This window comes from Vombatus ursinus, unplaced genomic scaffold (assembly GCF_900497805.2).
Source record: "Vombatus ursinus unplaced genomic scaffold, bare-nosed wombat genome assembly UNPS02014798.1, whole genome shotgun sequence".
NCBI classification, from domain to species: Eukaryota; Metazoa; Chordata; class Mammalia; order Diprotodontia; family Vombatidae; genus Vombatus; species Vombatus ursinus.
In genome coordinates this window covers 28,099,031-28,125,818 of record NW_020954576.1, presented here as the reverse complement: position 1 = coordinate 28,125,818, position 26,788 = coordinate 28,099,031, and the positions used below count along the sequence as shown (strand labels likewise).

General features: G+C 38.9%; 1 protein-coding gene across 3 annotated transcripts in view; it reads right to left on the bottom strand.

The window, feature by feature from the left end:
- Window positions 1–26,788, bottom strand: part of LOC114049898 (sushi domain-containing protein 4-like) — a 228,872-nt gene that overhangs the window by 112,226 nt on the left and 89,858 nt on the right. For all 3 annotated transcript variants that reach the window (XM_027871347.1, XM_027871348.1, XM_027871349.1), the window contains exon 3: window positions 7,095–7,307. In XM_027871347.1, coding sequence (XP_027727148.1) covers window positions 7,095–7,307 — 213 coding nt within the window. The remainder of the gene's footprint in view (window positions 1–7,094; window positions 7,308–26,788) is intronic.

The window sequence follows — 26,788 nt, the reverse complement described above, 5'->3', positions numbered from 1 at the left end:
ATTATTTGCAATGGAAAAATACTAAAGAACACAGCAAAATTGAATATTATATAATTATATTGACTAAGTTTGGCTTTTCGTTGAAGAGGTGGATGACTAGGGCACATACAGTCAGGCCTGGTCAATGTGTTAGAGTTTGTTTTTTTTCTTTTTTTAGTCTTTGTCACAAAGAAAGGCTGACTGGATGGGGGATGGGGAGAGTGATTCTGAACTGAATGGGATGTAAAACCCAAAAGTTTTCATTTTTAAAAGAATCAATAAAATTTAGAAAATAAAAATAGCCAAAAGGAAAGGCTTTTACCTTTTGTGGAAGAGCTGAGCTGAAATTTTTTAAAAATGTCCTTCCTTGAAGAAGAATCCAAACTAAGGAGATGGTATGTTTTAGAGTGTCTGCTAAACCTAATTAACGCTATGACCCCACACAGGAGTTTTACTAAATTATTTAGTTTTTAATTTTAAAAAAAGCAACAACAACAACAACTTGTGTTTAACCAGTGTAATCACTAGTATAATACCTGGTATAGATTTAGTTTCTTAGCTGTGTCAAAGTGTAGTTAATCAAGCAAATCCTTTTAACATTAATTAAAAATTGGTTTCTTCTAGAAACAGACTCATTTTTGTTCAATCTTATCATTTGTTTGGGGTAAAAATAAACCCTAAGTTGACTTCATTTCAATCCGTTTCATCTATTTTTTCGGGTATGAGTACTTTTTATTTTAAGGTACATGCCGGAAAAGTCACTTGCAAATTGAATCATATTTTTCCATAAATTGTTATTATAATATTGGAGGGACAGTCCTGCTGGGAAAATTTCTCCAGCGAATTTCATTGTAAGCTTTCAGGGAAGGAGACACCAAGATGGCGTCCAGCTTACTGGCACATTGCTTGTAATGCACCAGAAGGATGAGTCTTTTTGGAATTACAACCCCCACCTAACAGTTACCTTTTCTCTACTGGACACAGCCATTATTAGTATCTACCTTGTATCCCTGGTTATCTCTTCTATCATCTTCAGGACATACAAATGTCTTCTTCGGATGTGGTTCTGATGACTCCAGACTCACACTTCCTTTTTTGTTTTTTCCTTAGAGAATTTCTAGATTATGTCTGGTAGGATCAAATGAGATATCATGTAAAAAGCACTTTGCAAATCTTAAAATGCCAAATAAATGTTAGCTAGTGAGCGACTGGGACAGTTAGGTGGCAAAGTGGATAGAGTCCTGGGTCTAGAGTCTGGAAGACCTAAATTCAAATCTGGCCTCAGATACTTGCTAGCTGTGTGACCCTAGGCAAATCACTTCACCCTGTTTGCCTCAGTTTCCTCATCTGTAAAGTGAGTAGAAGGAAATGGCAAACCACTCTAATATCTCTGCCATGAAAGCCCCAAATGGAGTCATGAAGACTCAGACACAACTGAACAACAATAACAATTAGTTTGTAGCGGTTAAGCCTGCCGGTGACGGCACACTTCATTGTGATTCACTGGTAGGTACTGCCCCACTAACACTGGAGGCTTTAAGTGCTATAATAAGAGTCAGAGTCAATTACTTAAGCTAGCCCCCTAAATTACAAAGAAACTGGGACACAGGCAGGGGAAATGATTTCTCCAAAGTCATATGGTTCCTTAAATTAACCATTTTGTAAGTTCAAAATTCAGCATATCAAGTTTACTTGAAACAAGTGGGATATTCAAAGAAAAATATGGAATGAATGCCTATCTATGTAAGAGTGAAAGACAGCAATACATGTGGATATGTGAGAAGAAATATGAAAAGAAACATGTACTTAAATAAGAGAATGTTTGCTTATATGGAAGAACATCCCAATGGTTGGCCTGGGAGTATGGAAGTCTGAGGTTCTTGGTTCATGTTTTTCTACTAACCATGGCCTTAGATAAGTCAATTAACTTCTTGGGAGTGGGAAGACTTTCCAATGAGATGATCTCAATGTCCCTTCCAGATTTAAAGTTCTATAACTCTACAGAGAACTGAACTAGAGGAAGGAGCATCCATGTTGACAAGATGAATGGTCCACTGAATTATGATTCTCCATATTTGATCATTCACCATAATGTAACTGATGAGCTGATATCAACAAGATCAGAGAATAGAGACAGCTTTGCAAAAATTAGTGTCAGAAAAAGCCATCCTATTCCAAAGTATCTAAGAAGCAAAATCAACATTCTGATTGCATATCAGTAGAAATACATGTCCTTTGATGTCTTTCTATCAAGAGCATCTAACAGGGACTTGGCATATATAAGGCACTTATAATAAAAATGTTGTTGAATTGCAAAGGCCTGGCAAGGGAGAGGAAGCAGGGACCTGGGGGCACTTACTAGTAGGTAGAGGGGTATAGGTAGGGGTAGAGGGGAGCTTCTTGCTCCCCTCGGTTAGCCTGGACAGTCCTTTGTCCCAGCTCCAGCTTCCCTGCAGTGAGAAGCAAAGGGAATGAATGGCACACGTGATTTCTGAGCCCTTGGGGTCAAAATGATGTCATGGATGATAGGGGTGACCCTTTCCTTCCCCAAACTATTGTCTTTCAGATCTTCCTCAGCATGAGTCATAAGGGTGTGCTAGTTAGCAGGGCTGGCATGCTGCCAGGGCCATGTAGGATCTCAAGATGAGTTTCTCTGAAGGGGAAAGTTTTATCCCTACAATAAGGTGACTCAAGATGTCACATGCCATCTGCTGCCTCCTGGTATAAGTAGTTTCAGAAGCTCTATGCCACTTTCCTTTACATGCAGCACAGACTAGGAAAGAAGACATTATTAAGGTCCTCTGCCTCAACTTCTCACACCCAGGACACCTGTTTTCTTGTACTGTACTGTAATAATAACAACTAACAATAATTAATTATAATAATAATAATAGCTAGTGTTTATATAACACTTTAGGATTTGCAAAGCACCTTACATATATTAGCTCATTTGAACCTTACAACTTAGTAAGGAAGGTATTATATTATTAATTATCCCCATTTTGCAGATGAGGAAACAGGCTGAGAGACAATAAAGTTATTCCTTCCACGTTGTGACTTTCCCCATCATGGTTTCAATATGTCACGGGTTGGCATAAGAAATTACTGTAAATGGGAATTTGGGGAGAGTTTTGTGGAAGCCACAGACAACACACAAAGGCCAGTAGATGACACAGAAAAAGTCTGGAAACTCAGAAATGCTTAAGCCAAATTTTACATAAGGTACTGTAAATATACCATAAGAGAAAAAGAAAGAATTCAGACTTCTTCTCTAGCATGAAAGGAGGACCAAAATTTTTTACACAGATTTTCCAGATTGCAGGGATACTGCACTCCTAACTCCAACAATGTGGAGGGGATAACTGTATATGACTTGTCCAGAGTGACACAGCTAGTAAGTATCTGAGGCAGCATTCAAACTCAGGTCTTCCTGATGCCAAGTCCCATACTCTATCCACTGCACCACCTAGCTGCCTGAAAAAATCTCTAACCATGACCTGGCCATCTGACTACCACCCAGTTCCAACAACGTAGCTATGCCTAATTTCCCCATTTCAACCAGAATAGCACCCTGCGTCTAGTGTAAGAAGGCTTCCTGGGCCCCACAGCTTCTGATGGGAAGAGATTGCTTTCATTGGCTTGGACACCTTGGCTCTCTTTTCACAAGGGTGATAAAACTGTATGCGGATGCTGGCTCATTCAACTAACATTTAATCAATGGGCCAGCCATTGAGCTAAGTGCTGGGAACACAAAAATAAGGGCAAATATACAGTCCCTTCTCTCAAGGAGTTCACATTTATATACAGGACATATACAGTGTAAGTATATGGTAACCTCAGAAGGGAAGGCATTAGCAATAGGGGTAGGGGACAGGAAAGATCTGGGGAAGGTGGGTTTGAATTGAGTTTTGAAAGAGGCCAAGGGTCCCAGGAGGCTGAGAAAGGGTAAGGCATTCCAGGTCTGTGCAATGACAGCACGTATAAAGGACAAAGCTGGAAGATGAAATGTTGTGTGTAACGATCAGCAAACAGGTCAGCGTTGCTGGGTTATAAGCTGTCTTGTATGGAGTAGAGTAAGAAGACTAGAATAAGTAGGGAACAAAAGGCTTTTCTGTTTGATCAGGGAAGTAATGGGGAGCCATTGGAGCTTACTGGGTGAGGGTGTGACATGGTTAGACTTGCACATTAGGAAAATCACTTTGGCAGCTGATCAATAAAACCAAGCTGACCATGGATGCCTGTATGTCAACAGCCACTTGTGGTCCAGTGGTTCAGTGGTTTCAGACCCTGATGAAGCTGACTTGCATGTGACTGACTCTAAGACTATGAAAGAAGTGAATAATGTCTTACAGAGCCACAATAACTGCAATCCCAGTGACTCAGGTTTTTTGTTTTTTCGGTTTCTTTTTTTTTGTTTTGGTTATTTTTCTCCATGTGACACAGTGACACAGCAGATGGGCACGGCTATGTTTGGGAATGACACTACAACATCTTCCTGGTCAAGTTCTCAAATAAGAACATGGTCGACTGTGGCCTTCGATGTCCTAGAGCAGGAGCTGTTGCTGAGTCCCAAAGTTGACAATACTATCACAGGATGGAAATCACTGGCCACTGAGGGCATCTGCCAGGTACCAGTATTACCCACGACCCTGACCACTCCTCTTCTCCTGACCAGGAAGCCAAAAGAGCTGAGGCTTGAACTCATAGACAATGTCTTCTTAGAGGCAGCCATCATGATCTAGACTCTAGCCTAAGTCCCCAGAGCATCCCCAAACCAGAGGGGAGCAATGGTTTTTTGCCCAGGTTGGAAGTGTATCCTAACCTCATTGTAGATAGCCCTGGAAGCATTGATCTGCTCTGTTTCTTACCTAGGCTGGTTCTTCTTCCTTAAGCAGCCTGGAGATCTTTTACCATCTCCCTCTCCTCCAACTCAGAGCCTTAACATATCAGTGCCAGACTTAGCAGGGACCCTTGATTGGCTACAGACTTAGGACAGCTTAGAACACCAGAACTCTAATGATTCCACAGCCTGAGCCTTCCCTAGTAGCCAGGTTTAAAGGAATGCACCACCCTCCCCGCCCAGCTGGCTTATAGTGATTCTGCCACAAGATGAGGCCTGGTTATTAACATAAACAGTATAAATGTGCTTGGGAAGCAGGGTTCATGGATCACAGTAACACTGGCAGAACTTTATAGGAGAAAGAACAATTCAGACATCCATATACTTCACCCTTACCCTTCCAAGTCTCTAACTTCAAGAGCCATACCAATTTCAAGTTTGATAAGGTCGTGTTATATAAACACTAGCTATTATTATTATTATAATTAATTATTGTTAGTTGTTATTATTACAGTACAGTTCTTGGTGTACAAGAAAACAGGTGTTCTGGGTGTGAGAAGTTGAGGCAGAGGACCTTAATAATGTCTTCTTTCCTAGTCTGTGCTGCATGTAAAGGAAAGTGGCACAGAGCTTCTGAAACTACTTATCAAACTTGAAGGACGAGTAGGCGGGGTTTTATGATTAGAAATCATTTAACAAAATAGGTTATTGGATCTTCCCTTTCATTAAAGATTCAATTTTAGGTCCTACTTCAAACCTGGGCTTCCTGGTTTCTGAGTAGTTGCAAGGAAACTTTATATACATAAATATAGATACACATACACATATATACACAAACATACACGCATACGCAAACACACACAAACATGTTTATTCGTATTGATGATTTAAGAAGGAATATCTGATCACTCTCTGCAAAAGAGTTACTCACTGTGCACCTGGAAGCTAGGGACAGACATTCCAATCAAGGACTCTCTGCTTGGGGTTTTCACTTCACAGTGAAAAGCTAGGAGAAGCTGGGTGGCTCAGGGGATAGAATGCCAAGCCTTGAATCAGGAAGACCTAAGTTCAAATCCGGCCTCAGACACTTACTAGCTATGTGACCCTGGGCTAGTCACTTAACTTCTGTCTGCCTTAATTTCCTCAACTGTAAAATGGGGATAATAAAAGCACCTACCTCCCATGGTTGTTGAGAGGATCAAATGAGATAATATTTGTTAAGCATAGTGTCTGGCATATAGTAGATGCTATATAAATGCTTATTTCTTTTCCTAGTTTAAAAAAATCCAAATCCTCTATCATGTTGCTTTTCTAAACTGGTAGTATGTGTGCTTGTCTTCAATTTAGAAATAAGACCACCCCAAAAAGCTGTCAACTCTTTCTTTTTCTCAGGTCGAATGTTGTTTAAAAGGTTTCAGGGGGGAAACACACACTAAATTCAGTGGACATTTTAATGACTTGTGATGATAAAGGCTTTGTCCAAAGAAATAAAATCAATACTTGTCAGAAGCCAAAATTCTGATTTCTAATGAACTCGGTAGAATATAAGCTATACACCACCTTGAAATGTGAGGCCCAAATTAATGTTTTTGATTTATCTGTATAGGACTGCTTCAGTTAGTCCACTGAGATAGATGAAGAACTATTTATCATCCCAATTAGTTAAACTAAACACATTTCTAAAACCCCAAATATGTACTCATACAGCAAAACTTAAGTTATTTCTTCCAATAGGTTTAGGGATAATGACAAGAAATGAATCCCTATCTTGCTCATCTGTCACTGCTTTCCATATTCCTTTCTTCCTTTAAATGAATTACCCCCGGCATTGAACTAATAAGTAGTAATTGATTTAATCCTCTGAGAAACATATATATCTTTGAGATCATCCTATACTATATTCAAACAATATTTTTTGCCAAGCTTCTCTCTGAGTAAAATGGAAATGCCCATAGATTTGGCAACCTAGTAACAGAGAGCCCTAATGTTAGCTGGATGCTATGTCAGAGTTGACAAAAATGGTGATGAATAGAATTATAATTGGGATAAAGAAGACATGGTATTCCTTCAGTTGCTGAAATTAAGTCTTCCTTTCTCCCAAATCTCATTATATGCTCATATTGGTCAATGTGCACAAAATTCTTAACAACTGAAACATCCATCAGAGTACGGGGTTTTGGCCCACGCACAATCTTGAAAATCTTCAGTTAACACCACAGGAGACATGTAAACCTATCTTAGGCCTGGTTCTTTCACAGGATGCCAAATAGCTTACCTTCTGGTAGGCACACTGGTGTATCAGTCGGTATCCAGCCTAGGGAACCATTCAAGTGTTTCATACACAGTCTCCTTGGCGGGCCCCTAAGCTTGTAGCCTTCTTGGCAGTGAAATCGGGCTACAGAATCTTCGAAGAAAACGCTTCCACTGGGGGTTCGAGAGCCATACTCTGGGATTCCTGGGTCAGCACAAGCACGGAGATCATCAAACCCTGGAAGGATAAATCAGAGAAGTCTCTGAACCCATCCCCAGTACCCTCTAGGATCACTTTGGCTTGGTCCAGTAGAAGTTTCAAACATAAGGGACCCATGATGAAATAAAATTGCTCAAGAGGGTAATCCCAGACCCCATTCTATCCTTCATTCTTTTTTTTGTAATTGAGGTTAAGTGACTTGCCCAGAGTCACACAGCTAGTAAGTGTCAAGTGTTTGGTCTGAGGCCAGATTTGAACTCAGGTCCTCCTGACTTCAAGGCTGGTGCTCTATCCACTGTGCCACCTAGCTGCCCCTCTATCCTTCATTCTATCACTTACCCAGGAGGGCTCATAGTTTTCTGTTTAATGACTCAGCCAGCAAGATTGAAGTTGACAGAGGACGGATGAAAAACCTTATGGGATCTACTTTACAGCAGGAGTGAGCTGAAGAGTAGACCCTTCAACAGATACGATCATCCCCATCACATGTCTGTCTTTCCCGTTCCTCCAGATTTGAAAATTCTACTTCCAGGTCTGGTATTCCCATTTTACAGAGGGAGTCATACTCTATAACTTGGACATAGAGGCTATCTTTTGGTGCACATTCTGCCAAATTGGTATGGCTCTGTTTATGTCATTCAGACACTCACAAATTCACCAAATATCTCCTGAGTGTTCACGTATGAGCTATGTACGCATAACTTGAGTCACGTCATTGAAATTGTGTCTTCCCCTACCTCAGGAGGGCTTGGTGTGTCAGCCTCCTGTTCTGCAGGCTGTTCACTGGAGTTAACTGACCATCTCCAAGAGCCATGACAACATTCTGCACAGCAGAGGGAGAGGAAATGAACCATGCCACCTTACATAATCTTTTTCTTTACAAATAGTCTTTTATTACAGACTTAATAACCATCAAGTCATTAAAAATCAAATAAACAAAATAAGGAATAAAAAGGAGCATAACAAAATTATAAATTCCAAATTATAGTCTGCTAAGAGGATTATGCCTGTGGGTCTCCACTTTTATTATATATAATAACAATAATCTCTTATTTGGTTCTGAGTTTCCTTCTGAGAACTATAACTAAGGTGGAGCAACTAGGACTTTGCTCATGGGTCCTGCCTTTTAAAGAGCACTGACAGTACTTGTACTCCTTCAGCAGCATAGAAACAACTGAGTTTAGATACTGGTTAATGAGATAATTAGTTAAAATGGGAAGCTACCAGATGGTGCCTTCTTCCTCCTGGCAAGGCACACACCAGGTAAGCTCCCTCCCACCTGGACCTGCTCTGTTTCTTCCTGCCCCTAGCTTTATGATATCTCAGAGTCTCTGCCCACTGGCTATTGTAGGTTATCTACCCCTGCTCCCGCTGAATTTATCTTAAAGCAATATCTGAAAAATATTTTGGGCCATTTATCCTGGGCACATTTTGTACTGTTTACCCTAGGTGCAAAAGTTACTAATTATGTCTCTCCTCCTTCCAATCCTTTTCATCTGGGCCATTATCAGATTTTGTTGTTATCTTTCATGTAGCCGTAATGAATGTATATGTACCTTATAAAATCTTAATGATCCATTTCTGAACTTTAAAAAAGAACAGGCTTAGGAACAGAGAGTCGGTGTAAAAACGAGGCTCCCTGAGGATCTGATAAACTACATGGTGGTGTCTAGGATTTTCATTTTTCTCTTGCACAGTCTTCCTTGGATTATAAAATAAGGATGATGAAAAAAGAACTTGGTTGTCCTTAGCAGGGATCTGCATTTTTCCAGATGTCTTGTGCATTCAGATAGGAGACGCTATACCAGTTTTCTGTTGATTGTGCCAGGGCAGCCAAACAAAAAAGGTAACAGAGAAGCAAGTAAGAGAGCTGGATGTCATGGGGTCTTGGCTAAAGAATTTTGCTTTATTTTGTCATCAATACAAGGGATGTGGTGGTAGAAACTGTCAGGGAGGACAGACCACACCTACTTCTGAACCAAATCAGAAATTCTGCCACTTGTGAAGTGGAAGAATGTCTGGCATTTTATCAAAATGAGCTTAAATGTAGCTAATGTCACTTGTTCGAAGAAGAAATTTTCTCTCTTTTCTCCTCGCCTCATCTCCCAATACATGATGGCTGTTTATTGCTGTGCTGTTAATGTACAAATTGCTTTCCCACACAGCAGTGAAGCAATTAATGCTCATAGAGGGGCCCCCAAGAAATATTGGAAAGCCATCAAACTGTGGCTTTATGTTTTCATTCTGGGAACAAGGCATTACAGGTCAGCAAATGTTCCCGACACAAAGAATGCCAATGACTTCCTTTAGAGAGTCCACAAAAGGTGGGGGAACCTGGTATGGTGGTGGAAACGTAAGCACAGGTTCCTTATGTCATTCACAAAGTAAAACTAATTGCAATGAGATTCATTATCAAATCACAGCTTACCACATGCAAATATGGAGTCCTCGATAGCCACTGCCATGATTTTCTTTTTTCTCTTTTTTTTTTTTTTTGGCCAATTTGCTAGCAAAAGGCATGATGGAGCCTTTGTCTGCCTGTCTAACATAAAAATAGTTACAGTCTCTCCCACTAAATTCAGAATCTTCTTTCACACTGGCTCAGGGTCTGCTTGGCTCAAAGCTCCCTAGTCACTGTTTATTTTATATAGTGCGGTGGCTGTGAAATACTGTCATGGAATGAATCAGGAATTGGGAGATCAGGTTTCTAGTGTTAGATTTGTCACTCATTCATCTTGGGCAAGCCAATTGACCCAGGGCTCAGTTTTCTCAGCTGTAAAATGAAGATGGAGTTGGATGAGATGATCCCCAAGTACCCTTTCCAGCTCTGACCACCTATGATTCAATGACGGACACATGGTATTTCAAATCCCTTTCAACTTTTTCTCTTCTCCCCATCCACATAAATTACCTTCTCTTCTCCTTCCCTAATCCTCCCAAATATCTCCCCCTTTCTCCCTCTCTCTGACCCTGTGAATGGGAGAGAGGGCTGTGCTGGAGATTGAGCTGGGAAAAGTGAAAGCCCAGCCCTCCCATCTCTCCACCCCCTGCCCATTCTTCAAAAACTTGAGCCCATGGACCCCAATGACCATAGTTTAGGCACAGACCTCTTGACTAGAGAGACTCCTTCCATCCACATCATGAAGAGAGAAATAGTTTTATTAGAAAGTTGAAGATTCAACATCTGGCCTTGACTCCATCAGATAACTGAGTCCTGCCATCATAAATAAAAGATGTGAGATTCGTGAAATGTAGGACGTGAGAGTGGCAGTGTTTTCCAAAAGTCAATTCTATATACTTTATGAAAACAACATAACAACAACAACAAAAAAAAACTATGTCTGAAAACTTGTATAGCCTGTCTACCTTTTCTGCTTTGAAGTACTACATGATACTCCAGTCCCAGTGACAAATTTCCTTGACTTTTTGATATGCCTATGTCAGCAATCAAACAGAAATATGGATTTAGGGATCCAATCCCTAGAATAAAAAGGAAGGAAATGTGCAAGCAGGACCAAATGAAACCTGGAATGGTAAAAGGAGGAATTATGAGAAATTACTTCTATTGAGTAGGATAAGTATTTTTGCCTGGGATTGTCAGAGCCACAAATGCCACTTTTCAAATGATCACTTTCCTTCTTGTCCCCCTGCAGATCATTTAAAGGAAAGAAGAAACCTATATAGAATGGACCATAGTTTCCCTTCAATATGATTTTTCATGTTAATATGAATAAATGATTCTTTTCAGGTTAAGTCACAATCATCAGGCTGGTGTTACCTTTTAAAGTGAATTAGGTGGGGGCAGCTAGGTGGCACAGTGGATAGAGCACTGGCCCTGGAATCAAGAGGTCTTGAGTTCAAATCTGACCTCACATACTTACTAGCTGTCTGACCCTGGGCAAGTCACTTAACCCCAATTGCCTCCCCCCCTCAAAAAAATAAATAAAGTGAATTAGGTGGTGCAATGAATATCCTGTTAGGCCTGGAGTCTGGAAGACCTGAGTTCAAATCTAGCCTCAAACACTTACTAGCTGTGTGATCTTGAGCTTATCACTTAACTGCCATCTGCTTCCTCATCTGTAAAATGGGCATAATAACAGCACCTACCTCTTTGGGTTATTGTGGAGATAAAAAGAAACAGCATTTGTAAAAATCCTTTGCAAATTTTAAAGCACTGCATAAATGTTAGCTATTATTGTTTTATTATTAATTCCTTGATCTTATTTCTTGGTGTGGAACAAGTCATTGGCGGACCTGGGAGTCAAACCCTGGGTTCCACGGCACAAACACATATACATATACATATACATATACATATACATATACATATACACACATATATATTATATATATATATGACACATTATAGAACAGAAAAGAAGCTGTTGTTTCCTGTGAGAAGGCCGAGGGATAGTGGTCATCTTTCCATTCTCCTTTTGCACAGAATCTTTCTTCTAACTATCTCCTGCCCAAATGAATGTATTAGTGGCAGTCATTTGAAAGTAGCTCTGCCTTCTCACATAAAAAAAGAATAGTAAGCCCTCAGTCTCATTATGAGGACTTGACATCTCTGCTTTGGTTACTCTTGAGTGTGATGAAACCAACTAGAGAATTTTACTGTGAACTACACTAGGAGCCTTTGAAAAGAATCATAAAAATGAAGGAGGTGTGAAAAGCAATCTTTTGGGTTATTATAACAGAAAAGTCTTATTCAAGACAGGAAGAGTGTATCAAATGTAGTTAAATCAATTTAGGGCTAAGGCTGGCTCTCCATTCCTCTGTAAATTGCTGGATGAGCCTTTAGGGAGGAAACAGAATACAGGCAAAGAATCAATTTTGCTCCATTTATCTGGTGAGGGGGTCAGAGGGTAAAGCAAAGGCAGCATGCCTGCTAAAGTTTAAGCAGAACTGTTTTATTTATAAAAGGACCTGGTCATTTTAACAGAGACCATAAGCTCCTCTGAACTTCTCATTTGAACTTGTATACCATTTATCATTTGTCCATTCATTCAGCATTTAGAACCATAGTGTGTTGAAGCCAGAAGGGACTATGGAGAGAATCTAATTTAGCCCTCTCATATTTTCCCGTGAAGAGATGGGGCTACCAAAGAGGTTAAATGGTCTTCCAAAAGCCACAGAGGCTCTTAGTGGCAAAGCTGAGTGGAACTGAGGTTCCACTATCCCACTGTCTTCAATTAATATTCCATAGTCTTGCATAGTTATACCCTCCACATCATGACTTTGCCCATCAGGTTTCAATGTATCATGGGTTGGCATGAAAAATTAAATGAGAATTTGGGGGGAGTTTTGTGGAAGTCATAGACGACATGCGAAGGCCATCAGATCACACAGAGCCTATGACCAAATACTCAACCCAAATTTTACAATAAGGTACTATAAACACTCCATAAAAGAAGAAGAAAAAATTCAAACTTCTTCTCTGGTAGGAAGAGAGGGCCAAAAATTTTTACATGGATTTTCTAGATCGTGGGGCACTGTGCCCCTAACTCCTGTGACATGGAAGGGATAACTATGTTGTCTTTCCAGCTTTGTACAGATGTACATTTTACATCAGCAACGGGATTGGAAGCTCCCTGAGACCAGGAAACCCATTTTACATTTTTTTGTAACCTTCTCAATACCTGATACAGCATTTAATATATGTATATTAGATGAACAACATGAAAACTTTCCTTCCAGCTCCAAAAAACGCTTTCAGAATTCGGACTCACAGTGACTGTCAGAGAGACACGAAGGAAGGAACAGAAAACCTGACTCATTATTCCAGACATTCACAAATCCAGTTCTTCAACAAGAAAATCACCTAAGTATGAACCAGGTTGTAAAAGAAAAGATTCAGGACCTGCCTTTGAAAATTGCAATCTCTAGCACTAAGAGTTAGAATATAAAAGCTGGATATCTATATCATAGATTTAGAGCTGGAAGGGTCCTTAGAGGTCATTGAGTTCAACCCTCTCATTTTACAGATGAGGAAACTAAGGCATAGGAAGGTTAAGTATATTACCCAGGGTCATACAGCTAGTAAATGTCTAAGGTGGGATCTGAACCCAGGTCTTCTTGATTCCAGGGTCAACCACCTATCTAAAACACATATAATTTAATCTAATAATTTCATTTAACAAATGAGGCAACTGAGGTCCAAAAATATTTATGTTGTTAGTCCTTTATTCTCAAAAAAAAAACAAAACCCAATGATGTCATGAGGGTGATGTCTTGACTTGCTCCTGAATTGGATTTAAGTGAGGTAGAGCTGTGCAAAGTCATCAGCCTCACTCTCTCCTCCAGGATCATCAAAGTCCAGTGGCAAGACAAAAGTCAAGAGGGCTGGCAATGGCCCAGGATGCAGTGGATGACCTTGACCTTTCTAAATTAAGATCTTTCCCAGGCCTAGTTTATCTGAAACAACACCCATTCAATGTTTAAGGGCTAGGTAATAATTGAGACAAATATGGCCTAATTTACCATCACAAAAATATCAATGTGGGAGGGTAAGACCCTCAGAGTTTCTGGCCAGGGAGACCTCACAGTGGGGCAGTAGCAGAGCTGAGACCAGAACTCAGGTCTCCTGATTCTTCGGTTCAATTCACTTTTACTAAAAGTGCAGTTAATTGCATTGCAGTTAATACCATGAAAGCCTGTTAGTTCCAGGAAAAGACGGGCCAATGACTCTATTAGGTAACAATTAATTAAGCATTTCTTAAGTACCTACTAAGTGTCAAGTACTATGCTAGGGATACAGGGGCAAAACTTAATCCATGACCTCAAGGATCCTAAGAGAGGGAGGAATTTCAAGCTTGCAACCTACTTCTGGAAGTTATTATTAACCATTTAATCAATCTTTCCCACTATAACTGGACCCACATATCCCCAAACTAGAATCTGGCTTTTTCTATTGGTTTATCACCAGAAAAAACCATATAATTCTGTTTGAATCACATGGGGTCTCATAAGCATTAGCTGAAAATCCTCTTCAACATCTTATCAATCCCCAAACACTCTGGCCTCAGCAACAAAAGGGGCTAAGGTGAGCCTTGACCCCTGAGAGACTGTTAATCCCAAATATATGACAATCTTTTAAACTGAAATACACACAACCCTGACACCACCTCCTATGCCCCAATCTTAAATTATTTAAAAATTTCTATTGATATTTTTCATTTCTACAACACTTCCATTTCTCAATATGAGAAATTTCTCCTACTTTCATTTCTATAACACATTCATTTCTCAATATGAGAAATTTCTCCTACTCAAACTATCTTTTATAACCCAAAATTTCAAAAAAGAGGGAAAAAGAACAGTTCAGCAAAACTAACCAACACACCAAGTCCTACTGGACATACAGCATTCCATACCTATTCAGTGCCCCCACTTCTGCAAAGAAAGAAAGTACCTTTTCTCATCTCTTCTTTGGAGTCAAGCATAGTTATTAGAACTATTTCGCTTTTATTTTAGGGGAGTAATTATTTCCATCTACATTAAAGTTAGCATATATATCATCTTCCTGGTTCTGCTTACTTCACTTTCCATTCTAGTTCACATAAGTCTCTCTATGCTTCTTCACAGGCTTAATATTCATCATTGCCATTACATTCATATACCACTATTTGTTTAGCCATCTCCCCTCCCAGCTCATGGGCATACACTTCATTTCCACTTCTTTGCTACAACAAAAAATGCTTCTCTAAATATTTGGGTGTATCTGGGATTTTTGCTTCTATCTTCACTTCTCTCTTCCTTGTTACAGATGAAGTACGCTACTCCCATAAGGAATGAACCAAAGCTTTAAAGTGATGATGATAATAATACTCTTTGCCTAACAGTGCATTGGTTCATGTTTTTGAGAGCAGCATACTTCATCTCTAACAAGGACTCAGCAATGAAGATGATATAAAAGAAGCAAGATAAAGGGAGGTAGCATGCTGTTATAGAAATGGCACTGGACTTGAATGAGAAGACCTGGGTTCAAATCCTGGTTCTGTCACTTACTACTGGCATGACTTTGGGCAAATCACTGACCCGTTCTCTGCTCCAGCAGTTGGATTAGATCTCCCAGTTCCCTTCAAACTCTGGAACCTGTAAGCAGACATTTACTAGCTGTGTGACCCTGAGCAAATCACTTAACCCTGTTTGCTTTAGTTTCCTCCTCTGTAAAATGAGCAGGAGAAGGAAATGACAAACCACTCCAGTATCTTTGCCAAGAAAAGGCCAAATAGGGTCATGAAGAGTTAGACACAACTAATTGACTAAACAACATCAATCACGTAAATAAAATCATCCTTAACCAAAAGTAATATCAGCACATGCAAAATGGTTCTATGTCACTAAGCTGATAAATAGATTGTTAGAAGGTTCCTGCCACCTTTCAGCCAGACACATAATTATGCTGCAGGGTACCCTTGGCCTACATACCTAGGTAGGTAGCATGTCCCAGGGAGCATCTGAGCTGGGTATTATCCATACTAGGGTATCCAGTAGGTTTGGCTCATGCCAATGGTAAAATGTCCAAAGACTCATCTACTCAGAGCACTCACAGCTTCAAATCTCTTCTATAAAACAAGTTCAGATTCAAAAATTCAAAGGTCTCTGAAAAAAAGATGGTCAATTAAGAGACTCCCAAATATTTCCACTGGAATTCTATACGTTTGAGAACAAACCAGATCCCTGCTGGCACTTCCCTAAAGAAGCTTCTACCCCAGGCTTGAAGCAGGGCTATTATCAAACTGAATGGTTCTAGATCAGAATATAGAACAGATATGGCTCGAAAGAATATTTAGACATTTTCCCCTTTTGTACCATGAAGCCCTTTGTCTCTCTAGTGAAGCCTATCAACCCTTTCTCAGAATAATATTTTAAATGCATAAAATAAAATACATAAAATTACAAACAAAACCAATTTTATTAAAATTCAATTATTTAAAAAAAGTTCATGGTCCCCAAGTTAAGAATACTTGATTTATGTGGATATGAAGGAGACCACAAAATCCACTTAACAATGGGCATAAAAACACATTTCTATAACAAATCTTGGAAATTATATTGGAAACCAATGAGGAAATGTGATTTACTTTACAGGAAGTTACTTTACAGTAACTATTTGCAGAATACAATTTTTTTCACAAGATGAGGTATACCTGCACTTAGAATACCATTACAAAGTGTCACTTTGATCATTTCCCCCATCTAAATAATCTCAGTTCCTTGCAGAATTAAGCTCTTAGCTCTGAACAACAAATAAACAAACAAATAAATGAATAGATGGATGAATAAATAAATAAATAGGCATAACAAAAATGGGAGCAGTAAAAAGACAAAATAATACTAGTAAAATATAGATATAGACATATCTAGATTATGTCTATATATTTCTATCTATAGACAGATATATAGACTGATATAGACATATCTAGATCTATGGGTAGATCTAGATATGTCTATATATCTCTGTATCTATCTATCTATCTAAATTTCAACAAATACTCTACAGAACATCAGCTTATCTCTTTTCCCAGGAGGACAGGGCCGGTTCAGTTTTCCAGAACCATCTTGATTTGAGACCATGAAGTCAAAACCTACTCTCTTCTCTAACTCTCCCTAAAGTCTTTGAAAATAAGCCATTTTCCTTAGCCATGATGAATGCTTCTGAAAAGAGGCTCTCTCAAAGCGAAATTGTTAGGTTATAAAGCAGAGCATCCTAACCTACGCGCGTCTGGAGAACCATCCTCTGATCCTTTTAAATGAAAAGCAAAGCTTCATGGGGCATCCTTTGAGTAATGGTGGCATTTAATACTTAGCAGCAGCTCTCAAGTACAGGCTACTCTCTCTGCCCTTCTGGTTTGGTTGGACTCGGGGACAAAATTTCCACCAGTTTCCTTAATAATTTCAGCAAGTCCCTATCCATCAATAGACTGAAAAAGAAAAGGAAAAAAGGTTGCCCAGGTTATGGGGCCTTACAAATAACAATTCAACTTTATATAGAGCTTCAAAGTTTATAATATCTCACACACACACACATATACACACACACCCTCAAAGACCTCAGAGCAAAAAAATAAGAAGTTCAAGATGAACGATGAACCCAATAAATTAAGGCCAGAGGCTTTCAAATTTAATTTGTTTTTGTTTATGGATTTAACATTAGTTTAACTCTTAAGCCTGTGTATTACCAGTCACATACTTTAGAGTGGTCTGAAGGAAACAAAATTGATTACTGTTCCCATTCATTACGTTAAATGGATTTTATACTGCAAAAATACCCCTCAGGAAATTTAGCAAAGGAATGTCAGAAATAAAATCTAGGCTATTTGCTATAGCAATATTTCCACTACATGATATACAATTTATTGTGAGAAATCCTAATGGAATACCACTTGTCCCAGCTTTCTTGAAGGCACAACAACAAACAGGAATTCAGAAGCTCATCAACATGGGGTGAAAGCTTGGCATGTGATTCATTGCAGAATCCTTGCCGTATATTACACTGGAGATTATAAATCCAGGAGCAACCTTTCATATTTAGACAGTAATCAAGCAATCTAGCTTTCCTCCGTAATTGCTAGGAATAGTTTGACATTCCAGGAACCATCGAGAGATATACACACACACACACAAAAAAAGCTTGGTATGAGCAAGCATAGGTGATGAAATTAAGCCTTTTAATATCATCTAAATTAGAGATGATTAAAATGTGTAAACATTGCAGATGTGACAGTCACAGCCTTCCTCATTTAGGGGGATCTTTTTCCACATTTTGATTTAATCCATTTTGATTACCCATCTACTCCTAAATCTTTTACTATGTTTCAGTTCTCATAACACTAGAAACAGTGGCAACTCATAATGATTTTTTTTATAATACCAGTCTTGTGATACTGTTCTCTTCAGCTATGCCACACAAAATTATGACAGAAATCCAGATGTCAAATCAGAGTGCATTTTTTTTGTGTGTGTTTGGAAATGAAACAAGCACAAATATGGTCTCTTTAAGACAAAACTCCTACAGTTTTCTGGGGATTGCTTCTGGCCTATCTAAAGACCTTCTGGTTTATACATTAGTCCTACATTCCACCCTCTACACAGTGTCTCCTCACGTAGCTGTGGGAATGTCATTACTAGGTTTCTCAAGGGGTCTCTGTTTCCTAATCTGAAATGGTTTATAGTGGATTGGTAGTAATTTGTCTCCTTCCTCCTCCAGGCTCTGGATGGTATGCCTCCTACTCTCTCCCTATTTACTTTTTCATGTGCTTATCCTGCTTTAGGGCATCTGTGTCAGGTTATGCAAATTACCCTGACCTGTTTCTTGCAGTTTAAAAAAAAATCATCTCCTCCCAGAGCAAATGTTTGCGCCACGGGACAATAACACCAACCACCACCACCACCACCAACAACAACAAAAACAACAACAACAACAACAAAAACAACAACAACAACACATTAAATATGGTACTTTAAGGTTAACAAAGCACTTTCTTCATAATAACCAATCTGTGGGGGCAATACAAGTATTATAATCCCCATTTTACAGATGAAAATGAGGGTTAAAGAGAGGAAGTGACTTGATGAGGGTTTACACAGCTAATAAGTGTAGGAGGTGGGATCTGAATCCAGGTCTCTTAACTGAAAGTCTAAGCCTCTTTAACAGGTACAGACATTATACAAGGAACCATGCTTTCTTACCCCAGATTTAGGAGGCGCTATGCCACTCAATTCCCTGGGACCTTGCTTCTTCTTCTTTTCTTAAAAAATATCTTTCTGTTCTCACTCTCCTACCCCAAACTCTATTGAGGACTCCAGGGACCATTCTTTTAGGCACTCAAATTAGCAACTGTAGAATCATGCTTAATTCTTCTCTCACTCAACCCTAATACCTAATCATTTGCCAATTTCACCCGCACAACACCTCCCACATCTGTCCCCTTCTCTCCCCTCAAAACACCTTCTAGCCTAGTTCAGGACTCCCTCACCTCTTACTTGAACTACTGTACTAACCTATGAATTGGTCATGTTCCTTTCAGACTCTTTTTGATCTGCTTTATTTATTATTCAGTTGCTGTTGTTCAGTCGTTTTTCAATCATGTCTGACTCTTCATGACTCCATTTGGGGTTTTCTTGGCAAAGATACTGGAGTGGTTTACCATTTCTTTCTCCAGCTCATTTTGTAGATAAGGAAACTGAGGCAAACCAAGGACTAAATGACTTGCCCAAGGTCACACAGCTATTAAGTGTCTGAAGCCGGATTTGAACTCAGAAGATGAGTCTTCCCAACTTTAGGCACAGCGCTTTATCCACTGCACCACACCTAGCTGCCTCCTATATTCTTCACATAGTGGCTAAATTGATATTCTGAAAACACAGATCTGACATTGTCCCTCCCCTACTCAAAATCTTGAGTGACTCCCTATTATCTCTAGGATAAAATATAAACTCTTCGGCCTGGCATTTGAAGTCCTCCACGATAAAGGCTACCACCTACCTTCCCAGGCTTATTTTAGATTTCTTCCCTTCACACACTTTGTGTTCCAGTTAAATTGGCCTGATAGCTGCAGAAGAAATGATACAAGGACACTCTCAAGGACTCTCTGAAGAACTCTGGAATGAATTGTGTGTCATGGGAGCCCCTGGCAAAGGACCGCCCAGCATGGCACACCCACATCAAAGAAGGCGCTGGGCTCGATGAGCGAAGCAGAATTGCAGTAGCTCAAAAGACACATGAGATGTGCAAATTCAGAGACATCTCCACTCCAAATGTTCACGTGGACTGTTTGTGCCCAACCTGTGGTAGAGCCTTCAGAGCTCATATAGGTCTGACTTGCCACAATCAGATACATTGCACCTTGACTCTAACATGGTAATGTCATTTTGGTTCTCTTGGAGAACAACCATTCGGGACACACCCCCTCCCATCTCTGTCCCTTTGCACAGGTGCTATCCCATATACTCTTTCCTCACTTTCACCTTTCAGACTCCTTAGCTGCCTTCAAAGCTCAGGTCAGGTACCACCTCCTACATGAGCCTTTCTGGGACTGCCTCAGTTTTTAAACATTGTCTCCCTCTTTAAACTACTTTGGATTAACTTTGTATACATAATTTACTTTTTTATGTACATGTTGTATGCCTTCTTCATGTAGAATGTAAACTCCTTAATGGCAAGGCTAGGTGGTTTCTTCAGTCCCTTCCAGCTCTGATATTCTATGAATCTATTTTCTGATAATCGTTGATACCCAGTCTCCCCAAACCATCTACATAATCCTGAGAGATGATTTCAGATGTTCTGCAAGCTGCTTACTCTCTTCTTGTCTTCAAAGCACTGGACGAAAAATTATTGAATGATTTAAAATGATTTAAAACACATAAAATCATCATGAATCAGCTTGGAATCTTTATTTTTTTTTTTATTTTATTTTTGCAGACAAGTCTCCTCTATATTCTCACATATGACTTATAGCTTCATATCAACACATTAGGAAAGCAAAAATACTCAAGACATTAAAAAATTCCAACTGATAAAGTGGCATCTTTCAATTATCTTCTAAATACTCCATGCCTGGGTCCAAATTCCTACTTTTCTACTTCCTAGTAGCTTGGGTAGATTACCTCACCTCTCTGGGTTTCAGAGTCTGAATCTGTAAAATGAGGGAGGTAGATTAGAGGGTTCCTAAGGTCCCTTCCAGCTTCAAATCCTATGACTATGGTTCCCTTTCTCCCTCTCTTAATACTTCCTAATTCCTCACTTCCATTGCCCCCTGGCCCAAGACTTGTTCTAAATAAAGCCAGGATTAGAGCAAGATCTCTGGTCCTCAGTCATATAACTGAATCTTATTCTGAAAGCTTTTATCAGTCTCAGTATCTATAAATATTTTCTTTTTATTTTTTTGGATGTCCTGAAAGAAAAGGATAGAAAATACATCTTTGGGAGGCCAAGGTGAGAACTTTCTATTCTTTTACTGCTAGAGTCCTATAAGTTATAGTTAATTATGGATACAAGGGAGTTTTATCATAGGCTTATGTAATATAGGAGAAAACCTTAAATTAAAACATTAACTAAGATTGTGAGTTTTCTCCCCCATTTGTAGGGCTCTTTACTCAATTAAGATTTTACTGCCATTGTTTTTCAAATGGTTATCCCTTTAAAGCAATGTTTCCCGAATACATTTAACTGAAGAACAATTGAGGGCTTAAGATAAACTGAAAGAATTCATAAAATGTGACTTAGGGGGTCTGAGTGTAATTCCCCAACCATTTTGAGGAAAAAGCAAAGGGTGCTGGGAAATGTTTTACAACCAACTCTCAGGTCAGGAGGAGATTGCATACTTGATACACTTTTAAATTTAATCTGCGTTATTAATATTTTCTCCACCACTTTCTTAAGTCTCAACAATCAAAAAATAATAAATCAAATCCTGATTTGTGGCATTTGAACATTGCTGAGATATAAAAACTCACACTGAAAATTTAATAATCGGCTTCTTACCAGCAAGTACAAGCTGGTTCCAGCACACCCCTGAAAAAAAAGTGTAATCAGGGGATTTTTTTTAAAGGGGATTTTTTTTTTTAGAGGCAGTTAGAGTCAGGAAGATCTGAGTTCAAACCCTGCCTCAAACACTTATAAATTGTATGATCCTTAACCTCTCTCAGTCTCAATTTCTTCAACTATAAAACAAGGATAATAATAGCACCAAGGTTAAATGAGATAATATATATAAAGTGCTTTGCAAGCCTTAAAGTGATTTATAAATGTTAGCTATTATTATTTTCATACTGAAAATTAATATATAATAAATCTTTTTGAAAAGATATACTCTAATGGTTTTTTGTTGTTGTTGTTGAATTGAATTGAAAATGAAGGCACTGGTCTCAAGTCCTTTCTACCTCTGACATGGCATCTGTAACCAGGGGAGTGACTTAATTAGACCTGTGCTTTAGAAATATCATTTTGCAGCTGCTTGGAGGATGAATTGGAGAGAGAAGAGATTTGTCCTCCTTCTGGTTTCATCCATAAATATTCTTGCAATGTCCTGGTTTTAATTGAGTCTTACAGCAAGCTGCCTGCAGACTATCATTGCCCTTGATTCCCATATTCTTACACTCAGCAAGGAAATCAAATATGGTGGTTGAAGTCAGGAGTGTGCTGGTAATTGTTTAACAACCAGCTTTCTGAAAAAGAAGAATATATACATGACACACTATTAAGTTTAATCTGCATTATTAATAATTTCTCCATCACTTTCTTAAGTCTAGCTTAATCATCAAAGCAATAAATCAAAGTCTGATTTGTAGAATTTAATGACTTCTGAGGTGTAAATGCTCACACTAAAAATTGAATCATTGACTCTTATGAGCTGGTAAAAGTTGGCTCCAACACATCTCTAGCTGAAGTGGCTTCTGGGCTTATTTGGCTTCCTGGTCATGGTAATTGCTTTCAACTGGTTAAACTTTTATAGGGAATAGTGATACTACTAATGTTTCTTTTACATTGTTCAATCATTTTTCAGTTGTGTCCAACTCTCTGTGACCCTTTTTGGAGTTTTCTTGGTAAAGATACTGGAGTGGCTTGCCATTTCCTTCTCCAGCTCATTTTACAGATGAGGAAAAGTGAGGCTAACAGAAATTAAGTGACTTGCCCAGGGTCACACAGCTAGTTCAGATCTGAGGCCAGATCTGAACTCATGAAAATGAGTCTTTCTCACTACAGGCCCTTTCTCACTCTAGCTACTGCGCCACCTAGCTGCCCCTTTCTTCTTTTCTACAATTCTCATTTTTCTATATCTATGGGTCATCAGAATAGGTCAGGTTGGAGCTGTAATCACACTCTAAATATGTGTGTGAGTATATACAGACATATGTATACACACATATATGTACATATGCACACATATAGATACACACACACACACATACACACACATGTACATATATATTTGTATCTTCATCTTTTCTCCTAGTTTGACCTGTTCTGACCTTTGCTCTGATAAATAGATGAATTGGCTGTACACAGATAGCTGATATGAAAATGACTCACATCAGTAATTAGTTGTTTACTGTCTACTAATAAACACACAGTCACACACAGAGTCTGGATAAGACTTATGATTTCATCCATGTAGAAGACTTCCAATGAGGTATCTTTCTCTACTGATGCAGATCTAAGCAATTTCTAATAATCTTACAGGGTTTCCCAAGATACTAAGTAGTTAAGTGACTAGCCCAAGATCACACAGCCAATAATTCATATCAGTAACCAATTGTTTATTCTCCATCAAGAGACAGTTAAATTCACTTTTTGTGCGATACTGTTTGGTGCTGATTATGTCCAATGCCTTTGTACTCTATTCTTGAGAAGAGAATTCAGGAAATAGAGTTATGAAATTATTGAGTATTCTACAAGTCATCAGTGTCTTCTGCTTCTGAATCTTGATTTCTATTTTCCAACTTCTTTTTGGCCTATTTCTTCTGTGAGTATCTTCACATTGAAGTTTCTGAGTAAGAATGTATGCAATGTCTGGCTTAAGAGCATCTTGCCAATCTCTTCAGAGAATTTCTCCCTCTTCCCACCCTCTGCAGCAGATGTTGGCAACACAAGCTGCCATTACCCTCTTGGTACTTTTTTACGTTCATCACGTGCACCGGAAAGTGACATACCTGAAATTGTTTCTTGTGGCCTTTGGGCCCATAATGAAACAAACTGCCAACTTCTTTGTGCCCTCTCTAAAGAGCCACCCTTTCAGTTAGTTACAACATCCTGTGGTTTCATTAGTACAAATGTCAATCCAGCAGCATTCACTGACAGATTAGCAAACTTTTATTAAGCATTTAATATATGTGAGGCTCTGCGCTAGTTGCTACAGACACCATAAGACAAAAATGAAACAATCCTTGCCTTCAAGTTGCTTACAATCACATGTATATATGGAAGTAGATATAAAAATATATGCAGGGACACATAGGTAGTTTCAGGGAGGGATGCACTAGCACCTGGGAGTTCCAAAAAAGGTCTTATACAGGAAATGCTGCTGGAGCTGAGTGTTGAAGAAGGGTATTGATTTTAATAAGCAGAGGTGGAGAAGGAGTGCATTCCAAGACTGGACAAAGTGACCGAGAAAGGACAGCACATGGGTCAGTCTGTCTGGAACTCAGAGGATAGAAAGAGGAACAAATCTGGAAAGGCAGACCAGAGGCAGATGGCGAAGGGCTTTAAAAGTTAAACATAATATTATTGGAATAATATAATTAGTGCACCAATTCATTGTTTCGATTTTTTTAAACAACATTCTCATAGTATCAACAACTAAATGGTCACAGACTGTATGAAAGCCATGCGATTCTTAGTATTCTCTTCTCTCTTTTCCACTATTCTACTACCATCACTACAAGACTGGGCACCATTTTGTATTTTTTTTAATTGGCTCTTAGGTTTCCAAAGCCATTCAATCCATAGTCACCAGTTTCTAGTGGCAAGCCTTTCCATGCTTAGCCAGACTGGTCCTCAGACTCTGGGCAGATCCAATGTATCACCAGGACTCAATCCAAAGCTTTTCCAGCTTGGTGGGATCTGTAAGAGCTTATGTTTTTCTGGCATAGCTTTTGAGAACTCAGGGTCCTAGTCATACTGATATGAAGAAATAGAATAGAATAAAACATTATCACAGAATATATTGGAAGTAGGGGGGAATTATCACTAGTATCTAAATGCTCTTTCAAACTTTTCTATTCACATTGCAATGAATGACCTAGTATGCAAACACCATGCCTTAGTTAAAGTCTGTTACAATCCCTCTCTTCAAGGTCCAGCTGAGACACTACCTACTTAACAAAACCTTGCCTGAACCAGTGGAGATGAAAGGGATCTCTCTCTCTCTCTCTCTCTCTCTCTCCCACCCTCTTCAAATTTCTTATAGCCCTTTGCCTGGAGCTCTCCTATTTACTTCATGGGATCACAGATTTAGAGTCAAAATGAGCCTCTAAAATCATCTAGTCATGCTCTTTACATTTTCCAGATGAAGAAATGGATGCCCACAGAGGACTCATGTCACTCCCCCTCATACTAGAATTGCTGGTACACGTGGCCTCCCTGCTAATTAGGTCCTTGAGCTCAGGGGCTGTGGTACACTTCAGGATCCTCAGTGCCTAACATAGGGTTTTACACAGTGTAGACAGTTGAATGAAAAGCATTTTTTTGGTTAATTTTATTTTATTTTTAGTTTTCAACATTCACTTCCATAAGCTTTGGAGTTTTAAATTTTCTCCCCTTCCTTCCCCTCCTCCCTCCCTAAGACGGCGTGCAATCTGATATAGGCTCTACATGTACATTCCTATTAAACATATTTTCACATTAGTCATGTTGTAAAGAAGAATTATAATCAATAGGAGGAACCACAAGAAAGAAGAAACAAAACAAAACAGAAGAAAAAAAAGAGCAAATACTATACTTCAACCTGCATCCAAACTCCATAGTTCTTTCTTCGGATGTGGATAGCATTTTTCATCATGAGACTTTTGGAGATGTCTTAGATCCTTGCATTGCTGAAAAGAGCCAAGTCTATCAAAGTCAGTCATTGCACAACATGGCTATTATTGTGTACAATGTTCTCCTGGTTCTGCTCATTTCACTCAGCATCAGTCCATACAAGTTTTTCCAGGTTTTTCTGAAGTCTACCTGCTCATCATTTCTTGTAGCACAATAGTATTCCATTACATTCATATACCACAACTTGTTCAGCCATTCCCCAATTGATGGGCATCCCCTCAATTTCCAATTAATTGCCACCATAGAAAGAGCTACTATAAATATTTTTGTACATATGGGTCCTTTTCTCATTTTTATGATCTCTTTGGGATACAGCCCTATAAGTGCTATTGCTGGGTCAAAGGGTATGCACATTTTTATAGCCCTTTGGGTATAGTTCCAAATTGCTCTCCAAAATGGTTGGATCGGTTCACAGCTCCACCAACAATGTATTAATGTTCCAATTTTCCCACATCTTCTCCAACATTTATCATTTTCCTGTTTTGTCATGTTAGCCAATCTGATAGGTGTGACATGGTACCTCAGAGTTGTTTTGATTTGCATTTCTCTAATCAATAGTGATTTAGAGCATTTTTTCATATGACTATAGATAGCTTTAATTTCTTCATCTGAAAACTGCCTGTTCATACCTTTTGACCATCTATCAATTGGGGAATGACTTGTATTCTTATAAATTTGACTTAGTTCACTATATATTTTAGAAATGAGGCCCTTATCAGAGACACTGGTTGTAAAACTTCTTTCCCAGTTTTCTACTTCCCTCCTAATCTTGGTTGCTTTGGCTTTGTCTGTGCAAAAACTTTTCAATTTAATGTAATCAAAATTATCCATTTTGCATTTCACAATGTTCTCTATCTCTTGTTTGGTCATAAATTCTTCTGTCCTCTATAAATCTGATAGGTAAACTATTCCTTGCTCTCCCAGTTTGCTTATAGCATCAGCCTTCATATCTAAA